This window comes from Phaenicophaeus curvirostris, chromosome W (genome assembly GCF_032191515.1).
Source record: "Phaenicophaeus curvirostris isolate KB17595 chromosome W, BPBGC_Pcur_1.0, whole genome shotgun sequence".
In the NCBI taxonomy this organism is placed as follows: Eukaryota; Metazoa; Chordata; class Aves; order Cuculiformes; family Cuculidae; genus Phaenicophaeus; species Phaenicophaeus curvirostris.
In genome coordinates, this window is record NC_091430.1 from 588,816 (window position 1) to 615,203 (window position 26,388).

At 41.7% G+C, this 26,388-nt stretch overlaps 1 protein-coding gene across 1 annotated transcript in view; it reads right to left on the reverse strand.

Annotated features, from left to right (window-relative positions):
• The window catches only part of LOC138732944 (guanine nucleotide-binding protein G(q) subunit alpha-like), a 99,212-nt gene that overhangs the window by 58,779 nt on the left and 14,045 nt on the right, over window positions 1-26,388 (reverse strand). Inside the window, exon 2 of the mRNA XM_069879749.1 lies at window positions 25,799-25,983. Coding sequence (XP_069735850.1) covers window positions 25,799-25,983 — 185 coding nt within the window. The remainder of the gene's footprint in view (window positions 1-25,798; window positions 25,984-26,388) is intronic.

The following is a 26,388-nucleotide window of genomic DNA, read 5'->3' on the forward strand; positions in this document are numbered from 1 at the left end:
AAGGAAAGTTGTTCCCTCTACGCACAACCCCAGGGGTTGGAGGAGCAGAATGAGGCTCCCATGATCGAAGAGGAGGTGGTTAGAGACTTGCTTGCCCAGCTAGACGTCTACAAGTCTATGGGGCCGGATGGAGTCCACCCAAGAGTTTTGAGGGAACTGGCAGATGTGCTTGCCAAACCCCTTTCCATCATCTTCCAGCAGTCCTGGATTACTGGGGAGGTACCACTGGACTGGAGGCTGGCTGATGTTGTGCCCATCTATAAGAAGGGGCACAAGGCGGATCCGGGGAACTACAGGCCTGTCAGTCTGACCTCAGTGCCAGGGAAAGTCATGGAGCAGGTGATCTTGAGTGCGATCATGAAGCACATGCAAGAGAACTGGGTGATCAGGCCCAGTCAACACGGGTTCACAAAAGGCAGGTCTTGCCAAACTAACCTGATTGCCTTCTATGACCAAGGGACTCGGCTGCTGGATGAGGGAAAGGCTGTGGATGTAGTCTTCTTGTACTTTAGTAAAGCCTTTGACACAGTTTCTCCCAGCATTCTGCTTAGGAAACTGTCAGCCTCTGGCGTGGACAGGCGCACACTCTCCTGGGTGGAAAACTGGTTGGATGGCCGGGCCCAGAGAGTGGTGGGAAATAGAGTTAACTCCAGCTGGAGGCCATTTACAAGTGGGGTTCCCCAGGGCTCAGTGCTGGGTCCAGCCCTGTTCAATGTCTTTATCAATGACCTGGATGAAGGCATCGAGTGCACCCTAAGTAAGTTTGCGGACGACACTAAACTGGGAGGAAGTGTGGATCTGCTGGAGGGTCGGGAGGCTCTGCAGAGGGATCTGAACAGGCTGGACTGCTGGGCTGAGTCCAATGGCATGAGGTTTAACAAGGCCAAATGCCGGGTCCTGCACTTGGGGCACAACAACCCTATGCAGTGCTACAGACTAGGAGAAGCCTGGCTGGAAAGCTGCCTGGATGAGGGACCTGGGGGTGTTGGTTGACAGCCAACTGAACATGAGCCAGCAGTGTGCCCAGGTGGCCAAGAAGGCCAATGGCATCTTGGCCTGTGTCAGAAATGGCGTGACCAGCAGGTCCAGGGAGGTTATTCTCCCTCTGTACTTGGTACTGGTGAGACCACTCCTCGAATCTTGTGTTCATTTCTGGGCCCCTCACCACAAGAAGGATGTTGAGGCTCTGGAACGAGTCCAGAGAAGAGCAACGAGGCTGGTGAAGGGGCTGGAGAACAAGTCTTACGAGGAGCGGCTGAGAGAGCTGGGGGTGTTTAGCCTGGAGAAGAGGAGGCTGAGGGGAGACTTTATTGCTCTCTACAACTACCTGAAAGGAGGTTGTAGAGAGGAGGGAGCTGGCCTCTTCACAGAATCACAGAATAACCAGGTTGGAAGAGACCCACCGGATCATCGAGTCCAACCATTCCTATCAAACACTAAACCATATCCCTCAGCACCTCGTCCACCCGTGCCTTAAACACCTCCAGGGAAGGGGATTCAACCACCTCCCTGGGCAGTCTGTTGCAGTGCCCAATGACCCTTTCTGTAAAGAATTTTTCCTAACGTCCAGCCTAAACCTCCCCTGGCGGAGCTTGAGGCCATTCCCCCTTGTCCTGTCCCCTGTCACTTGGAAGAAGAGCCCAGCTCCCTCCTCTCTACAACCTCCTTTCAGGTAGTTGTAGAGAGCAATGAGGTCTCCCCTCAGCCTCCTCTTCTCCAGGCTAAACACCCCCAGCTCTCTCAGCCATTCCTCATAAGGCCTGTTCTCCAGCCCCCTCACCAGCTTTTGTTTTTTGGTGAGGGGCCCAGAACTGAACACAGTATTCGAGGAGCAAGTAACAGGGTACAAGTAACAGGGGACAGGACAAGAGGGAATGGCCTCAAGCTCCACCAGGGGAGGTTTAGGCTGGACGTTAGGAAAAATTCTTTACAGAAAGGGTCATTGGGCACTGCAACAGACTGCCCAGGGAGGTGGTTGAATCCCCTTCCCTGGAGGTGTTTAAGGCACGGGTGGACGAGGTGCTGAGGGATATGGTTTAGTGTTTGATAGGAACGGTTGGACTCGATGATCCGGTGGGTCTCTTCCAACCTGGTTATTCTGTGATTCTGTGCTATTTCCATATTATAATATGGAAATTTTAATTATTATAAATATAGAGTGATTATGGTGTACTTAACAGTACAGTAGTGAGGACCAGATTTAGCCTCCAGCATATCAATGGCATAGACAATGAGATCAAGTGCACCCTCAGGATGTTTGCAGATGACACCAAACTGAGAGGTGGGTTAACAATCCTGAGGGCCGGGATGCAGTGCATGCAGAGGGACCCTGGCAAACTGGAGAAGTGAGCTTGTGAAAACCTCCTGAGGTTCAACAAAGCCAAGTGCAAGGTCCTGCACCTGGGTCAGGGCAACCCTCAGTATCGATACAGACTGGGGGATGAAGAGACTGAGAGCAGCCCTGCGGAGAAGGACCTGGGAGTCCTGGTGGACTGGAAGGTGGACATGAGCCAGGAATGTGTGCTCGCAGCCCAGAAGGCCAACCGCATCCTGGGTTGCATAAAATGAAGCGTTGCCAGCAGGGCAAGCGAGGTGATTCTGCCCCTCTGCTCTGCTCTCGTGAGACTGAGACCATATCTGGAGTATTGTGTCCAGTTCTGGAGCCCTCAGCACAGGATGGACACGGAGCTGTTGGAGCAGGATCAGAGGAGTCCACTAAAATGATCAAAGGCCCGGAACACCTTCCCTATGAAGAGGGGCTGAGAGAGTTGGGGTTGTTCAGCTTGGAGAAGAGAAGATTCTGAGGACACCTTATTGCGGCCTTTCAGTACTTAAATGAGGCTTATAAGAAAGATGGGAAAAAACTTTTTTATCAGGGTCTGTAGCAATAGGACAAGAGTGAATGGTTTTAAAACAAAAGAGGAGAGGTTTAGACTAGGTTTTAGGAAGTAATTTTTTATGCTGAGGATGGTGAGACACTGGCCCAGGTTGCCCATAGAGGTGGTGGATGCCCCATCCCTGGAAACATTCAAGTCCAGGTTGGATGAGGCTCAGCAACCTGATCTGGTTGCACATGTCCCTGCTAACTGCAGGGGGGTTGGGCTGGATGACCTTCATGGTCCCTTCCAACCCAAGCCATTCTATGATTCTATGATTCTATGATTCTATGATTCATTTGAATCGTAAAGGCTGAACGCTATTTCAAAACAAGATAAATTCATTCAAAGTTGTACTGGTTCAAGGTGGGATAGAGTTAATTTTCTTCACAGTAGCTGGTATGGGGCTGTGTTTTAGATTTGTGCTGAAAACAGTGCTTGCTCGGAGTTAAGGCCTTCTCTGCTTCTCAGCCCACCTCCACCAGCGAGCAGGCTGGGGGTACACAAGAAGCTAGGAGGGGACACAGCTGGGAGAGCTGACCCCAACTGACTGAAGGGATGTTCCATACCATAATGATGTCATGCTCAGCAATAAAAGCTGAGAGATACAGGTTGGCCAGGGCTGCCATTGCTCAGGGATTGACTGGGCGTTGGTTGGTTGGTGGTGAGCAACTGTTTTCTTTTGCATCACTTGTCTGTCTTGGGTTTTATTTTCCTCTTCCTTTGTCGTGTTTTTTTTCTTACTTTTTAAAAAAAAAAATTAAACTGTCTTTATCTCAATCCATAAGTTTTATCACTTTTTCCTTTCCAATTCTTTGTCCCATCCCACTGGGACGGAGTGAGCAAGCAGCTATGCAGTGCTTAGTTGCTGTCTGGGGTTAAACCACGACACTAAAGCACAGTATTATAATTATAATGTTTAATAAAATCACTGGCAAAGGACAAGCACAGTGCTGTGAGATAGTTATATCTAAGCTTCAATTGGTTTTTGCTATTATTAACAGCTGAATTTTAATTAATCGATCTTTTCCTCCTACTGTATATTTTAAGTAATTGCACTAAGGGAACAATAAGGAACAACATATATAGGGAGCTTTCTTCATTATGGTCTGTTTTAATTACATTTGTTTTCCTCAAAAATGGGGCAGATGTCCAAAGGATGAGAACTCCCAAAGCTACACTTAATTTTCTGTTTTAATAGAAACCAAACTTGAAGTAACTTTGAATTACTGTACAATCACTATAATAACAATGCCTTACAAAGCAGATTATCCAATGCATTTGGAGAAATCTGAAATACAGGCAGAAAGAAAGAAAGAATTGGGAAGGTGCTTCATTACTTCAGAAGGCAAAACTGCAAGTGGAAAAAGAAAAATTTACAGAATCATGTTTTCACACCACTACAAGTTCTTTATACAGGGTAAACAAGGACCCATTTTCTGAGGGAAACTAAAGAAAAGAACATCAATCTGGAATTCCTTATATATCTCTTTTCATACTTAGCAGTTTAGACTACCAGTAGTTTTGCAGTCCTACATAACTGATCTACATACTTTGAAGAACTTTTATCTAGGAGATGTAAGTAAAATGAGAAGTGTAAACAACATAACCAAAGTATTTCTGCTGTCCTAGACTATACACAATATTATGGAAAGTGTGATTAAAAAGTCCCATTCAAGAAGTTAAACTTTTCTGCTTCCCTGCAACCTAGTAAGAAACGTGCTCCCAACTCCCAGTGGACCTTCTTCTGGTTCCCAGTTTGACAATCAGCAAGACTATGAGAAAAGAACAATTTTCAGAGAACAAGTTCTATCAAGTGTTTTGAGCTTGGATGTTCTTTCATGTATGTCAAGCCTGGACCTTATGTCAATAATCCTTAAGAGTGAGGACATAACAGATTTGACAGAAGACATATTACAAAGAAAGTTGAAAGCAAGTAAAGAAAAAAAATCGAGTACAGAGGGAGAAGAACCTCCCTGGACCTGCTGGTCACGCCATTTCTGATACAGGCCAAGATGCCATTGGCCTTTTTGGCCACCTGGGCACACTGCTGGCTCATGTTCAGTCACTGTCAACCAACACCCCCAGGTCCCTCTCCTCCAGGCAGCTTTCTAGACAGACTTCTCCTAGTCTGTAGCACTGCATAGGGTTGTTGTGCCCCAAGTGCAGGACCCGGCATTTGGCCTTGTTAAACCTCATGCCGTTGGACTCAGCCTAGCGGTCCAGCCTGTTCAGATCCCTTTGCAGAGCCTCCCTACCCTCCAGCAGATCGACACTCCCATCCAGCTTAGTGTCGTCCGCGAACTTGCTCGTGAGGGGGCTGGAGAACAGGCCTTATGAGGAGCGGCTGAGAGAGCTGGGGTTGTTTAGCCTGGAGAAGAGGAGGCTGAGGGGAGACCTCATTGCTCTCTACAACTACCTGAAAGGAGGTTGTAGAGAGGAGGGTGCTGGCCTCTTCTCCCAAGTGACAGGGGACAGGACAAGAGGGAATGGCCTCAAGCTCCGCCAGGGGAGGTTTAGGCTGGACATTAGGAAAAAAATTTCACAGAAAGGGTCATTGGGCACTGGAACAGGCTGCCCAGGGAGGTGGTTGAATCCCCTTCCCTGGAGGTGTTTAAGGCACGGGTGGACGAGGTGCTGAGGGGCATGGTTTAGTGTTTGATAGGAATGGTTGGACTCGATGATCCAGTGGGTGTCTTCCAACCTGGTTATTCTATGATTCTATGATTCTATGATTCTATGAAATGCAGAAAAGAGATGACCTGAAAAGAGATGCTTAAGATTCTAGAGTGCAAAAAGGTGACTGTTTGGACTAACATTATATATATTAGGTGCATTTCTATTTGAATTCTTTTGAGATACATCTGCAGTTAATGAAGGTTGTGTTATGTTCCTCAACTACAACGTATCTGCAAATAATGCAAAATAGATTTGCTAGTAAGGGAAGACATCAGGAAGGGTGCAGAAAGAAATTTAAAAAAAGAATCAAAGACAGACAGTAATTTCAGTATAATTAAGACTGCAAAACTTTTCACTAGCTTCACCAAAACACATGAAAAGTCACACTAAATTCTCATTCCCCACAATTGCAATCTGACAGATGATTCTTTGGAAGGTAACGAACATTTCAGAAGAAATAATCTAATTATAGCTACATCCCTCTTCTTTTAAGCATTCAATAAACAGTCACCAAAACTTACAGTTAGTAAAACTTGCAGTAGTCTTTTGTTCACCCTTGTTCAAAAGGGGACTCAAGCTACTTTATGCAATCAGAATATAAGACTTCTTTTGAAAAATAGGGAAAAAAAAATGAACCAAAATTTCTTAGGCCTTCTTCCTCCCAACTACTGAGAAAAACCAACCAATCCACTTCAAATGTTTCAGTCCCTCCTGCCTAGAAGAGTTAGGACAATCCAATCAGAAGCACAAAAGCCCTCACATTTCAGGCATAAAATTAAAAATCATTAGATAAGATTGGGAATATGTATTTTTCTGAAATAGTTTCCACATAAATTATGATTCCAATGGTGTTAACTATGTAAGGGATCCAATGCTGGCATTATATTGTCCAAAAAGCTCCACAGGGGACTTTCTGAATTACATATAGGCCCACCGGGAAAACTCAGATGGACAAATTGGAATCATATGGTAATCAAAATAAGGGAAATGGAAACCAAAAGTAAAGTATGACTATGAAACATGACCTTCAGGAAGTAAGGTAAGCAGCAAGACATTTGTAGCAGTGCTGTGGGTTAAGCCTGGAAGGCAGCTAATTACCACATGGCTGCTCCCTCCCTCCCAGCATGACGGGGAAGAGAAATGGGAGGGCATAAGTGAGAAAACTTGTGGGTTGAGATAAAGACAGTTTGATAAGTAAAAGAGAAAAAAAATGCCAAAACAAAACAAAACAGAAGGAAAACAAGTGATGCAAAAAACAACCACTCGCCACCAAACAACTGATGCCCAGCCAATCCTCAAGCAATGGCAACCCCTGGCAAACTTTCCCCTCCAGTTTTATTGATGAGCATGATATTATATGGTATGGAATATGCCTTTGGTCAGTTTGGGTCAGCTTTCCCAGCTGAATTCCCTCCCAATCTCTTGTCCATCCCCACCTTACTTGCCGGGAGGGACAGACTGAGAAACAGAGAAGGCCTTGATGCTGTGCAAGCACTGTTCAGATGGTATGTTATCAACAGTGTTCTGGTCACAAATCTAAAACACAGCAGCATACTGGCTGCTATGAAGAAAATTAACTCCTTCCCAGTCAAAACCAATATAAGCAGCAAGGTAAGCATGGCTGTTCTGAGAATTACCAGATGACAGTCTAAAATTGGTCTCATGATCCATGGAGATTGCGTTAGACAATTTCTTCTTAAAAAGAATTCTACATAAAATCCCATACAACGTTTTTAAAAATTGAATTGTTCCAATATTTACAAATTCCCTAAAAGGAAAAAAACTTTAGGATATAAGTCACTTTCCTCAAACACTAGAGAATTTTTGAATTAAAAGCTATTACTTCACTTTTTAAGAAACATATTTTAAAAGAACCATAAAAATATGCTACAAAATAATTAAAATTATAATGAAAAATGATACAATGGTAACACTGCCCCAGGTATCAGTAGCAAACACAAAGCTATCTTTATCTCATCCAGACTCTGAAATTCAACAAGTGATTTGAGCAAAGTTGAGTTTGTTACTGTACTGTAACCCAACAACATTACATCAAAGTAATCTGATCTTAAAACAAATCACTCCGAAAGGATCATCCAGCCACAAAAAAGGAAATCTACATGTCTTTACCAACCAGTTGTCAAAACAGCGGATAAACCCATTTACCCAAATCCATGAAGTTGCAGAAAAGCATCAGTGATCCACTGCAAATTTTAGTATAAAGAAGCAACTAGGAATAAAAGTACTCAAGAATGCATTTGGCACAATTATAAAAACATTTTAAGCACAATGTCTCCATTTTATCAGTACATAGAATCATAGAATCATAGAATAACCAGGTTGGAAGACACCCACTGGATCATCAAGTCCAACCATTCCTATCAAACACTAAACCATTGCCCTTAGCACCTTGTCCACCCGTGCCTTAAACACCTCCAGGGAAGGGGATTCAACCACCTCCCTGGGCAGCCTGTTCCAGTGCCCAATGACCCTTTCTGTAAAGAATTTTTTCCTAATGTCCAGCCTAAATCTCCCCTGGTGGAGCTTGAGGCCATTCCCTCTTGTCCTGTCCCCTGTCACTTGGGAGAAGAGCCCAGCACCCTCCTCTCCACAACCTCCTTTCAGGTAGTTGTACAGAGCAATGAGGTCTCCCCTCAGCCTCCTCTTCTCCAGGCTAAGCAACCACAGCTCTCTCAGCCGTTCCTCATAAGGCCTGTTCTCCAGCCCCCTCCCCAGCTTCGTTGCTCTTCTCTGGACTCGCTCCAGAGCCTCAACATCCTTCTTGTGGTGAGGGGCCCAGAACTGAACACAGGATTCGAGGAGCGGTCTCCATCATGTAATATCCTGGCCAGTAGTTCTGATTAATGAGAAAGTAACAACAAGAATAGCACACAGCATGCTTCTCTATTTAGGGCTTTTCCTTTAAGTATGTAAAAGCTCAGCAAAATGAGGGTGATGTACATGTGTGTTCACAAAATTCTCTGAAATAGGACAGTATTCACTGGAAATATATAGCTATTAGTATGGAATAACTGAAATTATCTTAGTTCAAAATAAATGAAAAATCAGAGAATGTTTCATACATCAAGGGAGGGAGGTGTCATCAATGTGTATAAACATGTAATGGGCGGAATAAGGAAGAGGGAGCCAGACTCTTCTCAGTAGTCCCCATTGACAGAAAAATAGGCAATGGACACAAATTTAAATACAAGAGAACAGTTAAGCAGTTTCTTACTGTGCGGGTGACTGAGCACAGGTACAGGTTGCCCAGAGCGGTTGTGGAGTCTCTCTCCTTGTATATATTCAAAACCCAATTGGACTCAGTCCTGGGCAACCTCTTCTTAGCTGACAGTGCTTGAGCAGGGACATGAACTAGATGATCTCAATAGGTCCTTTTCAACCTAAAAAATTCTGTGATCAACAGAATATCTGTCCTCTAGGGTATGTTACATTGTATCACAATTTGATAATTTGGAAAAAAAGCTGCTATGCATTTTAGCGCTTATCACAGTTGCTATACTCAACAATCAATATTTTAGTCTTACTGTACAGTAATCATTTAAGCAAGGGGGGGGGCACACTTCTGAAGGCAAGTGCAGAATTATGCTCTCAATAGAATCTTTAACTGTGGAAGGATTTCTTCTGACAGCATAAGAGAACTGGCCTAATTCCTAAACTATGTACAGTCTAACTGTTCTTGCCTTGAAGTCTCTGAGGAGGCGTGAAAATGTCCAATTTCAACAAATAGACAAAAAAAAAGAAGAGTAATGCTTGACAGGTCATTAAACAGCTTGCAGGAAAACTAGGAAATCCTATATAAATGCTGAAACAAAAAATCCAAGGAAAGGTGAGAACTATATTCCTTATTTGATAATTTTTCCTTTATTTTTTATTATCCTTTTGCAAGTACTAGTAGGAATAAATAACTATTAAACTCTACAACTGATGTAGAATCATAGAATAGTTTGGGTTGGAAGGGACCTTAAAGATCATCCAGTTCCAACCCCCCTGCCATGGGCAGGGACATCCCACTAGATCAGGCTGCCCAAGGCCCCATCCAACCTGGCCTTGAACACCTCCAGGGATGGGGCAGCCACAACTTCCCTGGGCAACCTGTTCCACTGTCTCACCACTCTCATGGTGAAGAAATTCCTCCTTTAATCTAGTCTAAATCTGCCCCTCTCCAGTTTATCTCCATTCCCCCTTGTCCTATCACCACAAGCCTTTATGAATAGTTCCTCTCCAGCTTTCTTGTAGGCTCCTTTCAGCTCCTTTCACATCCCAGGTTACCCGTCCCTTCTTGCACTGCCTGTGCAGTCCCCTCTTCTTCTTCAGTTTAACCAGCAGGTCTTGACTCAGCTACGTTGGTCTCTTCCCTTCCCTGCCTGATTTTCTACAAACAGGGACTGAGCGCTCCTGCGCTTTATGGAAAGCATCCTTGAATATTTTCCAGCTCTGTTCTGTTCCCTTGTCTCAGAGGACCGTGTCACAGGGGATCCTACCGAGTAATTCCTTGAAGAGCTGGAAGTCTGTTTCCATGAAATTTAGTGTCCTGACTATACTCCTCACCTGTCCCATATCCCTCTGGACCTTGAACTCCACCAGTGCCTGATCACTGCAACCCAGGCTGCCTCCAATCCAAATGCCACTGATGAGCTCACTTGTATTAGTGACCATCAGGCCCAGTATTGCATCTCCTTGGATGGGGGTCTCTGTCAGCTGGACTAAGAAGTTATCTTCAATGCACTCCAGGAGTCTCCTGGTTTGCCTACAGCTGCTGTGCTACTTTTCCAGCATATGTCAGAGTGGTTGAAGGCCCCCAATAGGATGAGAGCTTGTGAGCATGAAGCCTCCTGCACCTGGAGGAATAAGACTTCATCAAAGAGATGTAAACAAACTGTGACAAATATTGATGATGGGAGTATGATCAACTTTTAGATCTATTTACAAAAAGAAATATTTGTAATACTAAAGACTTATTAAATTAGTTAAGATAAAACTAAGTAGGGCCCTATACTGGATCACATGCTGCTGTAATGCAAGTTACAATTATCTTATTTTTGCAGCCTCTACTCTATTCCTCTAGTAATCATTTTGATTTTTCATGTATTTTCTATTGTTCCAAGTATTTTCTTTTTTTTTTTTATTTGCACCCCTTGTTCCTGTACCCTTCAAAGTTGCTGCCCACACTTATTTAACAGTTAGTGTTAGTCCGCAAATTACCTAAAACCACTCCAGCTTCCAGAAGCTGTGTGCAGCTTGGCAATATGGAAAATCAGAAGTGTGCCCAGTGAAAACATCTGTAACCGATACATGATTATGGTCATGTATGACATTTTTTTGAAACCTCCAGGGATGAATACTCCACCACTGCCCTGGGCAGCCTGGTTCCAATGCTTCAGCACTCTTTTGGTAAATAATTTTTTTCTAATATCCAATCTAAATCTCTCCTGGTGCAACTTGAGGTCATTTCCTCTCGTCCTATCATTTGTTACTTGAGAGAAGAGACCAACACCTGCTTCCCTACAACCTCCTCAGCCTGCTCTTCTCCAGACTAAAACAATCCCAGTTCCCTCAGATGCTTCTCATAACACTTGTTCTCCAGAGCCTTCACCAGCTTCGTAGCCCTTCTCCAGACACGCTCCAGCAACTCAATGTCCTTCTTGTACTGAGGGGCCCAAACTGAACACAGGATTCTAGGTGCAGCCTCACCAGCTCTGAGTACAGGTGGATGATCCCTTCTCTGCTCCTACTTATGTTATTCTATAATATAAACACCCAAATTCCTATGAGACTTCTAATTATACCCTTCATTCTCTTCTTTCACCTTTCTTTAGTTTACATTAAAAAAACCAAAACAAAACCTAAACAAACAAAACCAAAACAAAACCACAAAACAAAAACAACCAACTTACTATACTTATTTTCATAAGGCTCAGTATAGGAGAAGCAAAAAAGCCATTTAGTGCATAGGACTGCTGAATTGTATAAAAAGTAAGAAATTAAAAAATTGTCCTGATTCTTTAAGTCTCAATTTATAATTAACTAATTATTTTTCCTTCTTATTTCTAGAACACCTATTCATAACTCCCTAAGTACTACAAATTATGCATGCTATAATACCCGAAGGTACTGATATATGCCATATGCATTAATGTAGCGCTTAAAAAAAATTGAACCAGATTTAGGTTCTAAGTTTATTTTCATTGTTGCTTTTCTCATATAGCACATAGATGAAGGCATTCTCTATGCTTTCAATTGATAGTATCTGTGATGTTGACAACTTCTTTTACTACAAAAGTGAAACACTAACAATCAACATAAAATTATTTTAACACAGATTGTTTAGGACTGTCATAGTTTTATGCAGTTTGGTTCAATATTTCTTTAACCACAAATACTGAAACCATTCATGTTCATGTATTCTTATGTGAATAATCTGGTATCAGTTTGAGCAAGTGTGCATCAACTTGATTAAGATGAAAACCACTGGACACATAACACTGAGTCATGAATGCCCTGAGGGAGGAAAAAAAAGTAATTACGCCCCAAATCTAGTTCAATTTATACTAAAAAGTTTAAAGATTTTTTCAAGTATTTCTTCAAATAAGTTTTATGAAAAGGTTTTTACCTGAGGCTTCCACTAAAATCATGCTTGGAGTGACACGTCAAGAGGGATTCTGACTGCAGAGCTAATACATGGCAAGAGCCCTCACATTTTTAGTTACAATTTCAACTACATGTTTCATCTTTCTTGTTTTGTTGAGGTAAATAGTAGGAGAGCCTTTCATCATCCCCTTTTAAACTGAAATGCAGCTACTAGGGGTCCCCCATGAGTAGCTAAGGATCTCTTAACTGCAAAGAATAACTCACAACAGATAATCTACATAAAAATCAGAGACAAAGGGGTTCCTATGGCGAAAGAGCTCGAGGGTAAACTATCCCTTCCTGTTAACTTCGTGCAACTCACACAGCAGCTGAATCACGGACAGCTGGTTTGGGGTGGTAATGGGGTGTTGGTTTAAAAACAAAAAAGCAAACAAAGACAGGATGTAATCCAGAGGGTCCTGGACAGGCTGGAGAAGTGGGCCTATGAGAACCTCATGAGGTTCAACAAGGTCCTACACATGGGTCAGAGCAGTCCCCAGTTTCAATACAGGTTGGGGGATGATGTGATTGAGAGCAGCCCTGCAGAGAAGGACTTGAGGGTGCTGGTTGATGAGAACCTTGAAATGAGCCGGCAGTGTGTGCTCGCCACCCTGAAGGCCAACCATATCCTGGGCTGCATCAAAAGAAGTGTGGCCAGCAGGTCGAGGGAAGTGATTCTGCCCCTCTATTCCTCTCTTGTGAGACCTCATCTGGAGCACTGTGTCCAGTTCTGGAATCCTCAACGTAAGAAGACTATGGAGCTGCTGGAACGGATCCAGGGGAGGGCTACAAGGATGATCCAAGGGCTGGAGCACCTTCCCTATGAGGACAGGCTGAGAGAGTTGGGCTTGTTCAGCCTGGAGAAGAGAAGGCTCTGAGATCTTATAGCGAACTTCCAGTACCTGAAAGGAGCCTACAAGAAAGCCGGAGAGGAACTATTCATAAAGGCTTGTGGTGATAGGACAAGGGGGAATGGAGATAAACTGGAGAGGGGCAGATTTAGACTAGATTTAAGGAGGAATTTCTTCACCATGAGAGTGGTGAGACAGTGGAACAGGTTGCCCAGGGAAGTTGTGGCTGCCCCATCCCTGGATGGGGCCTTGCGCAGCCTGATCTAGTGGGATGTCCCTGCCCATGGCAGGGGGGTTGGAACTAGATGATCTTTAAGGTCCCTTCCAACTCAAACTATTCTATGATTCTATGAAGTAACTGTAAATTAAATATGTAAAAACTGGGTGACTGACGTGAGTGTTTTTCCTAGCAAGAATCAGCTTACTGTATTTGCCTGTAGAATCCATCATGTCAGTATATCCAACTGAACTGACCTAAACTTGTACTAACGTTTGTGTTCAGTGTACTATCTCTGCTGTGAAGGTTTTGTCAGGACTCAAGAAGTTGTAGTGGATGATTCCACTTGCACTAACCATAGGCTCCTTTTGATGTAGCTTTGGTTTGGGGAAGTGTTTTGGTGCTTCACCTTAGGCAAGTAACTGTGCCACAAGTGTTGCCAGGAAATCATAGAATCATAGAATAACCAGGTTGGAAGAGACCCACCGGATCATCGAGTCCAACCATTCCTATCAAACACTAAACAATCGACACAATGCATCCGGAACTGCAACATTTACATCCAAAATTGGTTGATCAAAAAGGACCAATTCTTCTCCATGACAACGCCCAACGGCATGTCTTCCAAATGACTCTGCAGAAGCTACACTAACCAGGCTATGAAAGCCTCCCGCTCCCAGCTTACTCCCCAGACCTCTCTCCCACCGATTACCACACTTTCAAGCACTTAAACAACTTCCTGCAAGAGGTTTTCCACAAGCAAGCAGCAGCTCAAAATGCCTTCAAAGGATTAATCAGTTCCAGGACCTCAGGATTCTCTGCTACCAGAATAAATAGATTTGTTTCTTGTTGGCAAAAATGCGTAGATTCGAATGGTTCTGATTTCGATTACTGAATTTTAATTAAAATTAATTTAAATTTTAATATAAAATAACAAATTAATGATTTTATTAATTTTAGGTTAATAAGCAGAGATATATTGCTTTGAAGTTGATGGGGGAAAGGGGCAATTATTTTTCACAGAATCACTAGGATTGAAAAGATCCACTGGATCATTGAGTCCAACCATTCCTATCAATCACTAAAGCACGTCCCTCAGCACCTCATCCACCCGTGCCTTAAACCCCTCCAGGGAAGGTGACTCAACCCCCTCCCTGGGCAGCCTCTGCCAGTGCCCAATGACCCTTTCTGTGAAAATTTTTTTCCTGATGCCAAGCCTGAACCTCCCCTGGTGGAGCTTGAGGCCATTCCCTCTCATCCTGTCCCCTGTCACTTGGGAGAAGAGCCCAGCTCCCTCCTCTCCACAACCTCCTTTCAGGTAGTTGTAGAGAGCAATAAGGTCTCCCCTCAGCCTCCTCTTCTCCAGGCTTTTTGCCCCAACCTGATAACACATGCTGCACTAAGTATGTAAAGAAAGTAAAACAAATTAAGGCATTATTATAGAATCTTTAGATTGAATTATCCAAATTTAACAAGTATATACAACACGTGGAAAAATTGTCTTTCTTGTGGCCACATAATGAGTTGCTGACAGAGACAGGGATCAAAATGGAAGGATCCCTGAAGCCCACGCCACACATCATTTACACAAAGAGGACCTAGTTCCAAAGAGATCTTTTACCTTGTGGTAAACTAAGGCAGCATGTGCTAGCTAGGCATGCTACTACTGCATTCCATTAAGGAGTCTCCACTGTAAATCAAATGTTAGGTTATTATGGGACTGCTCACTATAAGAGTGCCAGTAGGGCAAGGCATATAGAGGTTTGAACAGTGGACAGTATCACATTTTAACACTCAGGGGGAGGAGGAGAGATCTGTTTCAAATAATGCCTGGATAGCAGCTTTGAACATTTTCCAGCATTCTTCATTTTAAAATCTATTTGCGGGCATAAAGATTCCAGCATTGTGTGTGTGCTGGGGCAAGTGGCCGATGCCTTGGTGTACCTGCAATATTAGCAGCAAGCACAGAACAAATGGCCAATGTTCTCATGCTTGCTAGCTTGTTGAGACCTTGGAGTCTTAAGACCTGTGGTTTAATAGGAAAGGAAAACATGAAGATAAGGGGCACATCTGTGGAAAACAGGGGGTTGCACTCTGTCACTGGACTGCGGGATTCTCACAGGTGGAAATTCACTGGGATAGCTGTTACTGGATACAGAGGTGATATATAAGGTTTGCATCCTCTCAATAAAGTAGATCTTGCTTTTTGCCTCATTGACAGGGTCCGTGCCTTAATTACTACATCTATTATAGCAATATTTCAGTCCTACTCATTGGTCTCTAACAATATTGGGTTGCTAAACAGAGAGATGCTGTAAAAGCATGAAATAAAGCACAAATAAATGCTCAAAATGGCAAGATTCCATCAAAAGAGAAGAAACATATTTAAAGTACACAAGTCTTTCCCTTATTCAATAATTGATTATGCTGAGAAAAAAAAATCTTGAGTCCCTCAGCCTTCTCCTTGTCTGTTGATACGAGGTCACCATTCTTAACCATCAACGGGGGTACGTTCTCTTTAACCTTCCTTTTCTGATTGACGTACCTTCTTGTTAATCTTTGCTTCCCTTTCTAAGTTCAGCTCCAGCTGTGCCTTGGCCTTCCTCTCCACACCCGTACACAACCAGGCCAGTGTTCCTATCCTCTTCCCAGGTTCCCTGTCCCTGTTTGCACTGCCTGTGCAGTTCCCTCTTGCTCTTCAGTTTGACCAGCAGGTCTCCACTCAGCCACGCTGGAAGTCCTACTGACTGACCCCTGGAAGAACTGGAAGTCTGCTTTCCTGAAATTTAGAGTCCTGACTATACTCCTGCCTGTCCCATATCCCTCTGGACCTTGAACTCCACCAGTGCCTGATCACTGCAGCCCAGGCTGCCTGCAGTCCTCACGTCACAGATGAGCTTACTTGTATTAGTGACCATCAGGTCCAGTCTTGAATCTCCTCCAGTGGGGGTCTCTATTACCTGGATTAAGAAATTAGCTTCAATGCACTCCAGGAGTCTCCTGGATTGCCTACAGTTTGCCATGCTACTTTTCCAGCAGATGCGGGGTGGTTCAAGTCCTCCAGTAGGATGAGAGCTTGTGAGTGTGAAGCCTCCTGCAGCTGGAGGAAGAAGACTTCATCGGTTGGCTCTCCTTGATCAGGTGGCCTGTAGTATACACCAACCACAAGGTTCCTGTTGGTTCTTCTGTCCTTCATTTTGACCCACAAGCTCTCAATCTGTTCATGGCTACTCTTCAATGACAGCTCTTCACATTCTATCCCCTTCCTGAGATAGAGGGCAATGCCTCCACCCCTCCTTCCCAGTCTGTCCCTTCTGAACAGCCTGTAGCCATCGATAGACACTCCAGTCATGGGAATCATCCCAAGTTTCAGTAATGGCAACCAGATCATAGCTTTCTAGCAGCACAGTAGCCTCCAGCTCCTCCTGTTTGTTGCCCAAGCTGTGTGTGTAGAGGCGCTTCAGCTGGGCTGCTGGCTGTGTCACCTTCTTAGTGGATCATCTCTTATTTCCCTGACCGTGTTCCATGTAAGTTTCCTATTGGGGTCCTACTACCTCAGGAGTCTCACACTCATTTCCACGGGACTTCAATCATTCTGCGGCATCCCCAGTACGCCCTGGGGCAGCAGGTGGAGGGCCTGTACCAGCACACATCCCTCTACCCATCGTGTGCCCTCCTGCAGCTTGTCACAGGCAAGCCTGATATTATCCCCCTCCCCCTTCACATCAAGTTTAAAGCCCTGTCAATGAGCCCTGCAAGCTCCTGAGCAAAGACCCTCCTCCCCCTTTGGGAAAGGTGGCTCCCATCTGATACCTGTAAGCCTGGTGCCGTGTAGGCCATCCCATTGTCAAAACCCCCAAGTTGTTCCAGTGACACCAGCCATGAAGCCATGTATTAATAGACTGGGCCCGTCTGATCCTTCCAGTGTCACCGCCCACAACTGGAAGGAGGGAGGAAAACAGCACCTGGGCTCCAGATTCCCTCAGTAGCCATCCCAAGGCCCTGAAGTCTCTTTTGACCACCCTTGGGCTCCATACTGCAGCTTCGTAACCTCCCATGTGCAAGAGCAGTAGTGGGTAGTAGTCTGAGGCCCGTACCAGACTGGCGAGTTCCCTAGCGATATCCCTAACCTGGGCTCCTGGGAGGCAGCAAACTTCCTTGTGAGTAGCAGCTGCCCGACATATTGGATCTTCTGTTCCCCTCAGCAGAGTCTCCTACAACTACGACTCGCCTTTTCCTCCTCGTGGCGTAGTAATATGGGGGGGGGCACGCCTCATTCTGGCCTTGGCCCCTCCTCTGGTGTAAATGAGTCATCCCCCACAGTGTCCACTGACTGGTCCTCTACAGCTAGAGCCTCGTATCTATTCTGCAGAGGCACCTGGGGAGGTGCGGGCAAGGAGGGGGCTCGCTTGCTGCCCCATTAGTGGACTTGATTCCACACACTATGTCCATTTAAGTCCCTGCCTCCATCCTGGTGGTGGGAGGATACCGGATCCCCTTGATCAGGGGCTTTCTCCAGTGGCTATCTGAATTTGAGGTTTGGTATGGTTCTGGTTAAGCACATTTTATTCAGTCTATCAAAGTAGCTATAAACTCCATTTTCAGAGACAAAATTAATTCGTGGTAAAAGTATGCATTACATTTTTGCTCTTCATAAGTAAAATATACTGTTGCTTCTTTACACATAGTTTATAGAAGGGAAGGTTTGTATTTTGCACAATACCATCAACTGTAAAGCCTAAAATTATGACACCATTTTGTGTGGTTCCACAGCCACTTGGCGTTATTATTTTAACAAACACTGTATTACAGTTCTCTAAAACACTGCACATAACCGTCTCTCCACAACATAATTGTTTGAAAATACTACTAAATCAGAAAGACCGTACTTCATAGCTATCTTAGCTTCATATAGTTGGAGAAAATGAGGTCAAAAAATGGCCCCCATGTGATGAATTCCACAATCCATACTGCTGGAAAAATTGTCCTGAGAAGCTCGCCAAGTTTCAAATATAGTAAATACTCAAAAGGAATAGTGGAAATGGGAAAAAAAGCGGCAGTGGAACATTCTTGTTTATTTTCCTCCTCTTACTCTCTTCAGTAAAATACAGTTGTATGAGATCATATATGGAGAATACCCAAGGTGAAAGATCCCACCAACCTGCCTCCCCCACCAAACCACCACACACACACAACCCTAACATGATCAAAGGGATCTAACGGTCAAATCCAAAATAGGTAAAACAGGTGTTTAGCAAAAACACTTAATTTGGTATCCTGCTGAGAAATAACTTTCATGTTAAAGGCATAATGACAATGGACCATATGAACACTGGAAAAACATTACTGAATTTACTTATTCTGGCATTAACCCTGACCTTAAAAGTAGGTTTAACAATTTAACCTGCATCTCAACTATATCACTACCTTCATACAGTGAAATCCCCTCCAAAGTACATTTCCTCTCATTGGGATAGCTTCATATGAGAAATCTAATTTTCATTCCTTTCCCAAAGGGAAAGAAATCATACAATCGCATTCTAATGTAGTTCAACTCATTAATGCACAACAATGAAAACTTACATTAGAATGTGGAAATCCACAATTTGATTACATTTTATGTTGAAAAGGCTTCTGTAGATGGCATCTGTTTCAGTACACCCAGATGGTTGTAACATCTGCTTGGGATGCGTTCATAAAAGGCTGTGTTCTACTGCCTATCCTAGTGAGTACATGACAAATTAAAAAAGACCTACTGCATCCCATCAATTCATTCTAGTGCAGTTTAAGGTAGTTCTCTTAACAGAGCCAATCTTAATTAAGAACATTAAAAATATTGTTGTTGCAGTTTTCTTATTTGTAACATGGTTAAAACACCACCCATGCCACTAATTCAAATGATATCCAAGAACAACACACAGGAAGCTCTACAGGAAGACCACAAAAGATGACAAGCATCCAAAAAGGGACAGATAGGGTTCTTGGAAACTTCCTGAACACTCTTTGCTCTCCTTTGCAGAGATCCTATTGTGCAAGAGGCTCCTTTGCATCCCCTGAAAAGATCTGTCCATTCATGTATTCCTCAAATTCCTCATGCATATCCTTAAACGCTTTTCCCCGTGAGCAAATTTGAAACAGAGAAGCAACTCAAATTTTCTTTTAGAAAAATCAATTTTATACTGTCTGCCACAGTACACACATGTACTAGTCAAATGTTCTTCATATCTTAGTCCAATACTGTTGGCACCTGTATTACCACAGAACCAGTTAACTTTTTCACTACAGAAAAATGTTTAAAAATCTCAAACAAGTTATGAAATGGCAGGTAAGTGAAAAAACTTTTTAAAAATGAAATTAAATGCTGAAGTTATTTTCCTTCCCAAATTGTTACTGCACATCTAAATTAAATGTTCCACAAACTACTTTTGAAAAATGTCACAACACTGGAGCAGAGATTGCCCTGCAGTCAGTGATGAAGATCATGGTGAGGCAGGCTGACCCCTACAGCCCATGGAGGTCAATGGTGGAGCAGAAATTCCCCTGCAGCCTGTGGGGACCCCACTCCAGAGCAGGTGGATGCACCTGAAGGAGGCTGTGACCCCATGGAGAACCCATGCTGGAGCAAGCTCCAGGCAGGACCTGTGACCCCGTGGAGAGAGGAGCCCATGCTGGAATGAGTTTGCTGGTATGAACTGCTCCACACTGGAGTTCATGAAGAACTGTAGCCTGTGGGAAGGACTCATGTTGGAGAAGTTTGTGAAGGACTGTCTCCCATGGGAGGGACCCCACACTGGAGCAGGGGAAGACAGTGAGGAGGAAGGAACAGCAGAGACAACATGTGATAAACTGCAACCCTGGTTCCCTGTCCTCCTGTGCCATACCGGGGGAAGAGGTCGGAAAAATCAGGAGTGAGGTTGAGCCCAGGAAGAAGGGAGGGGTGGGGGGAAGGTGTTTTAAGATTTAGTATTTATTTCTCTTTATCCTAATCTGATTTGATTGGCAATAAAGTAACTTCCCTGAGTCGAGTCTGTTTTGCCTGTGATCACAGTTGTGAGTGATCTCCCTGTCATTATCTGTACCCACAAGCCTTTTGTTATATTTTTTCTCTCCTGCCCAGCTTTGGTGAGTACCTGGCATCCAGCCAGGCTCGACCCACTACAAATATCCAGTACATTTTTGTGTTGTTTTGAGTAGCTTTATTTTCAATCCTTTATTTTTAATGTTTTAAATTTTCAAAGGCCAAGGCACTATCAAAAAGTTCCAGGCTGGCAGAGAAAGTAGAGGAAAGGAAATTACACAAGTGTCTTCCTATGTACCTTTAAGAAGCAAGTTCAGCTTTCAGAGGCTGGTACAATGAATTATTCTGGTCTTAGCTTTATTACCAAATGATATATCAACATATGACATTATGGTTTAGACACAGAAATGGTGGATGTTGGGGTTTTTTAATGGAATATCATCATGATTTCTACTCTTAAAAAAAATCTTAACAGTAAAGAAAACCATATGAAACCAAACTTTTCACATCTTTTCAGTGGACTGATAACTGATACTACCTTTGCATCTATATCCAGTTAAAAAAACAAACAACAAAACTGGAATGCACTGCAGAAAAGTTCTGTTATGTCAGAACAGCTGTTATAATACTTAGATGAGGCAGAAATCCTCTTTCTGCACAACTACAAGTTGCTAGTGTAGTCCAAGTGAACCCTGCAGGTGTAAAAGCTATGTCTGTTTTGTACTCAGCAGATTGCATTTTAAATAAGCCTTGAAGGAGCTTTGAATAATTTGTGCTACCATGTTTTTCCAATGTCAGGAAGGCATGTGATCAGAATCACATAGTGTGAATATGTAATCAACTCTAATGTTTAGACTTTATACTTATTTTAATCAAGGAGAAAAAAAAAATGCAAGAAAAATAGCAGACAAAGTAATTACGTGAATACCTCTATCAGGCAGTACATCTCACTTTAAATACAATATTAATAAATCAAACATCTTATTTTAAAAAGTTGGTTCATCTATAATTGTTTTTTAAAAAACACAACTAATGTGCTTAACAATTAGTCAATTTTCTAAACCAAAGCTGAATTGTGTAATAAGAGGATGATTTCTTGCATTTCAGACATTACAACTTTTATCACATAGGAAGTGCAAATTGAAAAAAGAGAGATCAACAAAATCTTCAGAAAAAATGGTCCATTTGAGCAGATGGCTTCTTAATTCATGGAAGTAAAACTTATTTCGAGCAAAACTTGTGAGTCAGTAGAGATGAACAATGAAGACATGAGACTGAACAGTTTTTAGTAATTTCACACAACATAAATGGAACATAACTGGATTGGTCAGTTTCCCAAAAAAATGTTTACTGGGAGAAGGAAATATTTTCTTAAAGTTTCAGAGGAATTTTAAGAAAATATTTCAATCTGAAATTATTTCAGAATTAAATGCTGAACTATCTAAACACAACTTGTACAAATGAATGACCTAATTAGGAGGTTAACAAATATTTTACTCTAAGAAAATATTCTATTTATATTTATATGTATTATATATAATATAAATACCCATATAGTTATATAACTACTGTTAATAAAGGAAAAAGTCAGAGTTGTTCCAAGACTGACATCTCACTCATTACCTTAAAATAAACTCCAGACCTCTATTACATAGAAAAGTTACCCTGAGAGTATTTCACATTTTTATTGTGAGAGTGCACACTCACATGAATGTTCCTTTTCAGACACACAATAAGAAAAATAACTATGTGACAAACATATCTGAAGTAAAACAGAAAGAATACTTATAAAAAGGAAACTACAATGACAAAAAAAAAAAAGCTAGAAATGTCTTCCTATAGTTACTGAAAGATAAAAGACAGACATCATACCCCACACACATGCTTTAGTATATGACTTATCACTTACCATTAGCAAAGGGTAGTTAATCAATTAAAATATTATGCTTTTAAAAAATAAAGTGCTTCTCTTAGAATGAAATATAAAAAGGAGGCATGAAGAAATTTTAAAGCACTAAAATATGAGTAGCTAACATAGAAAATTTATGTCTACAGAATCCTATATTTAGCATCTCTATTCCATAACAAGGTCCTACTCTTTTCAAAATTACATGTTAGTGCATGCATGAACTTAAATGTGATTAATTTATTAATTTTGGGGGGCTTGCAGCTGTTCTAAAATGTGAACATTTAAGTAAGTTTGAAGAACTGAAGGCTTAGACAGTCTCCTCAATTCATATAGGTGAAATTACTTATCATTTTAATTTTTAAACATTACCTAAATGAAATAGGCTTAAATACAGAAACAACTTCAGCAATGGAACCACTCTTTGAAACTTTGATCAAACTTCTTGGTCTACAATAAGATGTAATTTTATGTTTTCAGTCTCTATATTTTCTTGCAACCTGTTCTGTTACTATCTTACTCACATGAGACATCTTGTTATAAATATTTAAGAAGCCTCACAGAAAATTATGGGCATGGATTCCAGTAAGATTTCCTGCCTGCTAACCACTACTGAGAGATATCTTCTGGAAATTATATTGAAAGGGAACAATAAGAGGTAAAAGTGGTAGTAGTAGACATATTTAGTAAAACTTCTGTAACAACAGGAGAGAAAAAATAAAAAGCCATCCTTCAGCAATTAGACATGAAAAAAAAGATAGAAAAGGACAAATGGAGGACTACATTACCTGGAGCAATGGCTTCTAAGTGTAAGGGTCGATCAAAGGATTGATTTCTGCCTCAACATTTTCTCATCAGGTGCTAAGCCTCAGAACTTGACTGTATAAATCACAGATGCAGGCCTTACGAAAACGGCCAAAGCTAGTACGTAAAAAATGTGTTGTACCTGCTAAAGCTGGTACAGAACAAATGCTTAGTGCCTGTCTCAAAGCCTCCCTGCTACCCGTACCTACCTCCTTATCGCCCTACTATTGTGAAAGATCCATCAAGCAAGGAGGAAAAATGCAGGAAAATTAACGATGGGGCTTACCACAGACCCATACGCCAACAGAGCATGCGCGAAGAACAGTTCAACCAGAGTTCAAGGTGATGATGACTAACGGCCTCTTCGGCAGCCCCCAGGTCGACCACCGCTGCCAGGAGAAGTGCATGCGCAAGGGGAGGAGACCTGCCTCCAAAGCCAACCACGCCTCAGACATTCCTCTCTTGGCATGTGTGGCCTCCTAGGTGGAGACTGGCACATCTCCACAGGCAAAGGCGGGTCACAAGGCGGGTCACAGGCGTATTGACTAGCATAAAAGACAGCTCTGAAGCAGCTGAATTTTTTAAGATCTTCCCCACTGTGAGATCACCTCGATCGAAGAGAGAAGCAGTGGAACACCTTCTGGACCAGGGCCCCAGAGATGCTGGATGTCTGTGGACCCATGGTGGTAGCTATGAACTCCCTTTTCTTTCCTTTTCTCCCCATCTTTTTCCTCATTCTCTCCTCTCTTTCTGTCGCAAGCCGCTTTATGGGCACAATTAATAAAGTTACTGTTTGGATTGAAATTTAACTCCTTTGGCTTATTCCTTTTTCCTTTGCACTCCGAGATCATAGCTGAAACGAACCATCACGCGTCTGCTTATGAGTGGACCATGACATAAATTGGCATCGTGGACAGGATCCACTTAGGAGTGGACTGTGACACTAAGCCACCACGGACAACACTTGGAATATCAGAAGTTTTAAAAAATAAATTTTCTTAATCCAGTATTTGAAAGGACTGACAGGAACGTGTTTAGTGGTGAATTTGGCAGTGTTAGCTTTACGGTTGGACTTTATGATCTTAAAGTTTTTTTCCAACCTAAACAATTCTGTGATTCTGTGAACATAGATACAGAGGTCAGATTTCTAAAAAGACATTTCTTAAAAAGATTTAAAAATCTATACCTCTATACCTCAGCTTTTAAAAAAGTTAATTTGCATGTCAGTGATTGCATGTGAGTTACTACTGTACATTCACAAAAATTTTGCAGACAGGCAATTGACTTTCACTATTCCAATAATTCTTTCAAAGATCCTAGATTATTATAATATAGGACAATGCATTCAGACTTTGTCTCTAATTATATCAGTGACTATGAAGCCAACACAACACCAGAAGAACTAACTTCCTTGACTTAAAACATTTCTCTTCCTACATTGATATTAAAATAATCCAGCCTAGATATCACTTTCTACACTGTACAAAGATACTGTCTACTTAACTGAATGTTTTGAATTTGATAAAAGGGTCACTTCACTCTCTTTTCTTTAGGCTCAGTTGCACAAACATTTGCTTGAGCTGCAGTTTTCTAAGCTATTGTGCAAAACAAGTACTGTGCTAAAAATATAAACTTTGAGATAGTTTCTCCAGAGACTGAATTTCCTGCTATGAGATTCAAATTAATAGGAAGTGCCCTTCCTATGTTTTTTTAGGTTGCAAGCTAATGAGTCTGCTTTCAATAAAGAAAAAAAAAAAGGAAAAAAAAAAAGGTAAGCTTGCATTTTTTAACTCTCCCGAATTAAAAAAATGCCCAAGTTTTTAAAGGAATTGACAACTACGGCAAGTTTTATTTTGCTTCACACCTAGCCATATTAGAACTGATGGGAATACTTGTGAAGTAGCTGAGCACAAAGATAGACTTGCTCACTTTTATTCAAGTTATTTTTATAGAGAGAAAGTGAACAACTCTAATTAGAAAGGTCTAGACGTGTATACAGCTATGCCACATCTAACTAATTCACTTCAACCATATAAAAAAAAAATTATATAAATTCAACACTCAATTTGAACAATAACTATATAATACATACTTTGTAGTACAATATAAGGAAGTAATTTACTGATTTATGATTAGGTCTTTCATATACTACAGCAAAGTGACAGTCAATATCAGTTCTGAAGAAAAATGTGCGCTTCACAATCAACTATTCAAGTAATCTTCTTAGGAAATTTAGTGCTTTATGTACAGCAAAAATATGGAGCTGAAATACATGTGTACATTCCCTTTTCAATACTAGTTATATCAGCTATACATTTGATTTCAATTTCTAAATGGAAAAGTATGGAAAGAGTTAAACTAATCGAAAATAAACCTTACAAAATGCTTTAAATGTATTTTCTCTTTCTAAATTTCAATAATATCATCACTTCCAAAAGAATTTGCTGATTCTTAAGGCCTTGTATCAAAAGTTCTATTTCATAATATACTCAGACACCATCAGATATCCCCATCTATTTTTCTAATAATTTTATTTTTGCCTCACATAATATTAATGGAAAATCTTAAGTAGCACTGGTACAAACCAGAAAAATAGCTTAACTGTACAAGAACAGCAATTGTGTTGTCAGAGCAGTGCAAAGGGCAGAAAACTAGGAGCAGGACTAGAAGAAGCCATTTTCTTCTAAACTTTAGGTAGAATATAATAGCATATGATGTATAATTTTTGAAGACCTTCAGTACATTTCCTAAAGATAAAAGGAGAAAAGTTTAATCTATGGAAATAAACAAAAATCTCACCTTATTATGTTCATACTTGTATGGGATTTTGAGAGTATCCATGGCTCTGATCATGGCCTGCATTGCTGTAAATATATTCTGGTACACCAATTTTGTAAAGCCCTTTTTATCTTCATCGGAGTAACCTGATCCATGAATGATTCTCATCTGTTTGATGAATGTGCTTTTACCACTCTCACCTGTGCCTGCAAGACAAATAAGAAGAATATACTTCAGCCACTGGACATAAACATGACTTTTTCTGCACAAACTAGACAGCTTGTTCAGTGCAGGACAGAACACTGTTTGGTGTTTATGGTGCTTGCTACAAGGACCAGTACAATACCAAAACAGCACTAACATGGTAACAACTGAAGCAGCACTGAATTAAAACTTTTATTTTGAAGACAAAGTAGATGTGGAAAAAAAGATAGCAATAAGTTAATAAACTAACAACTAAAACAAAATATACTCCAAAATATCTAGAAAATAACACAGTGTATTTAAAAATATAAGCATAAATCTCCATTCCTGAAAATATAGTTCTCAAGAACAACTAACTTTAGGGAATTACCATGAGATATCCTACCACAAAAACTCACAGAGTAAGA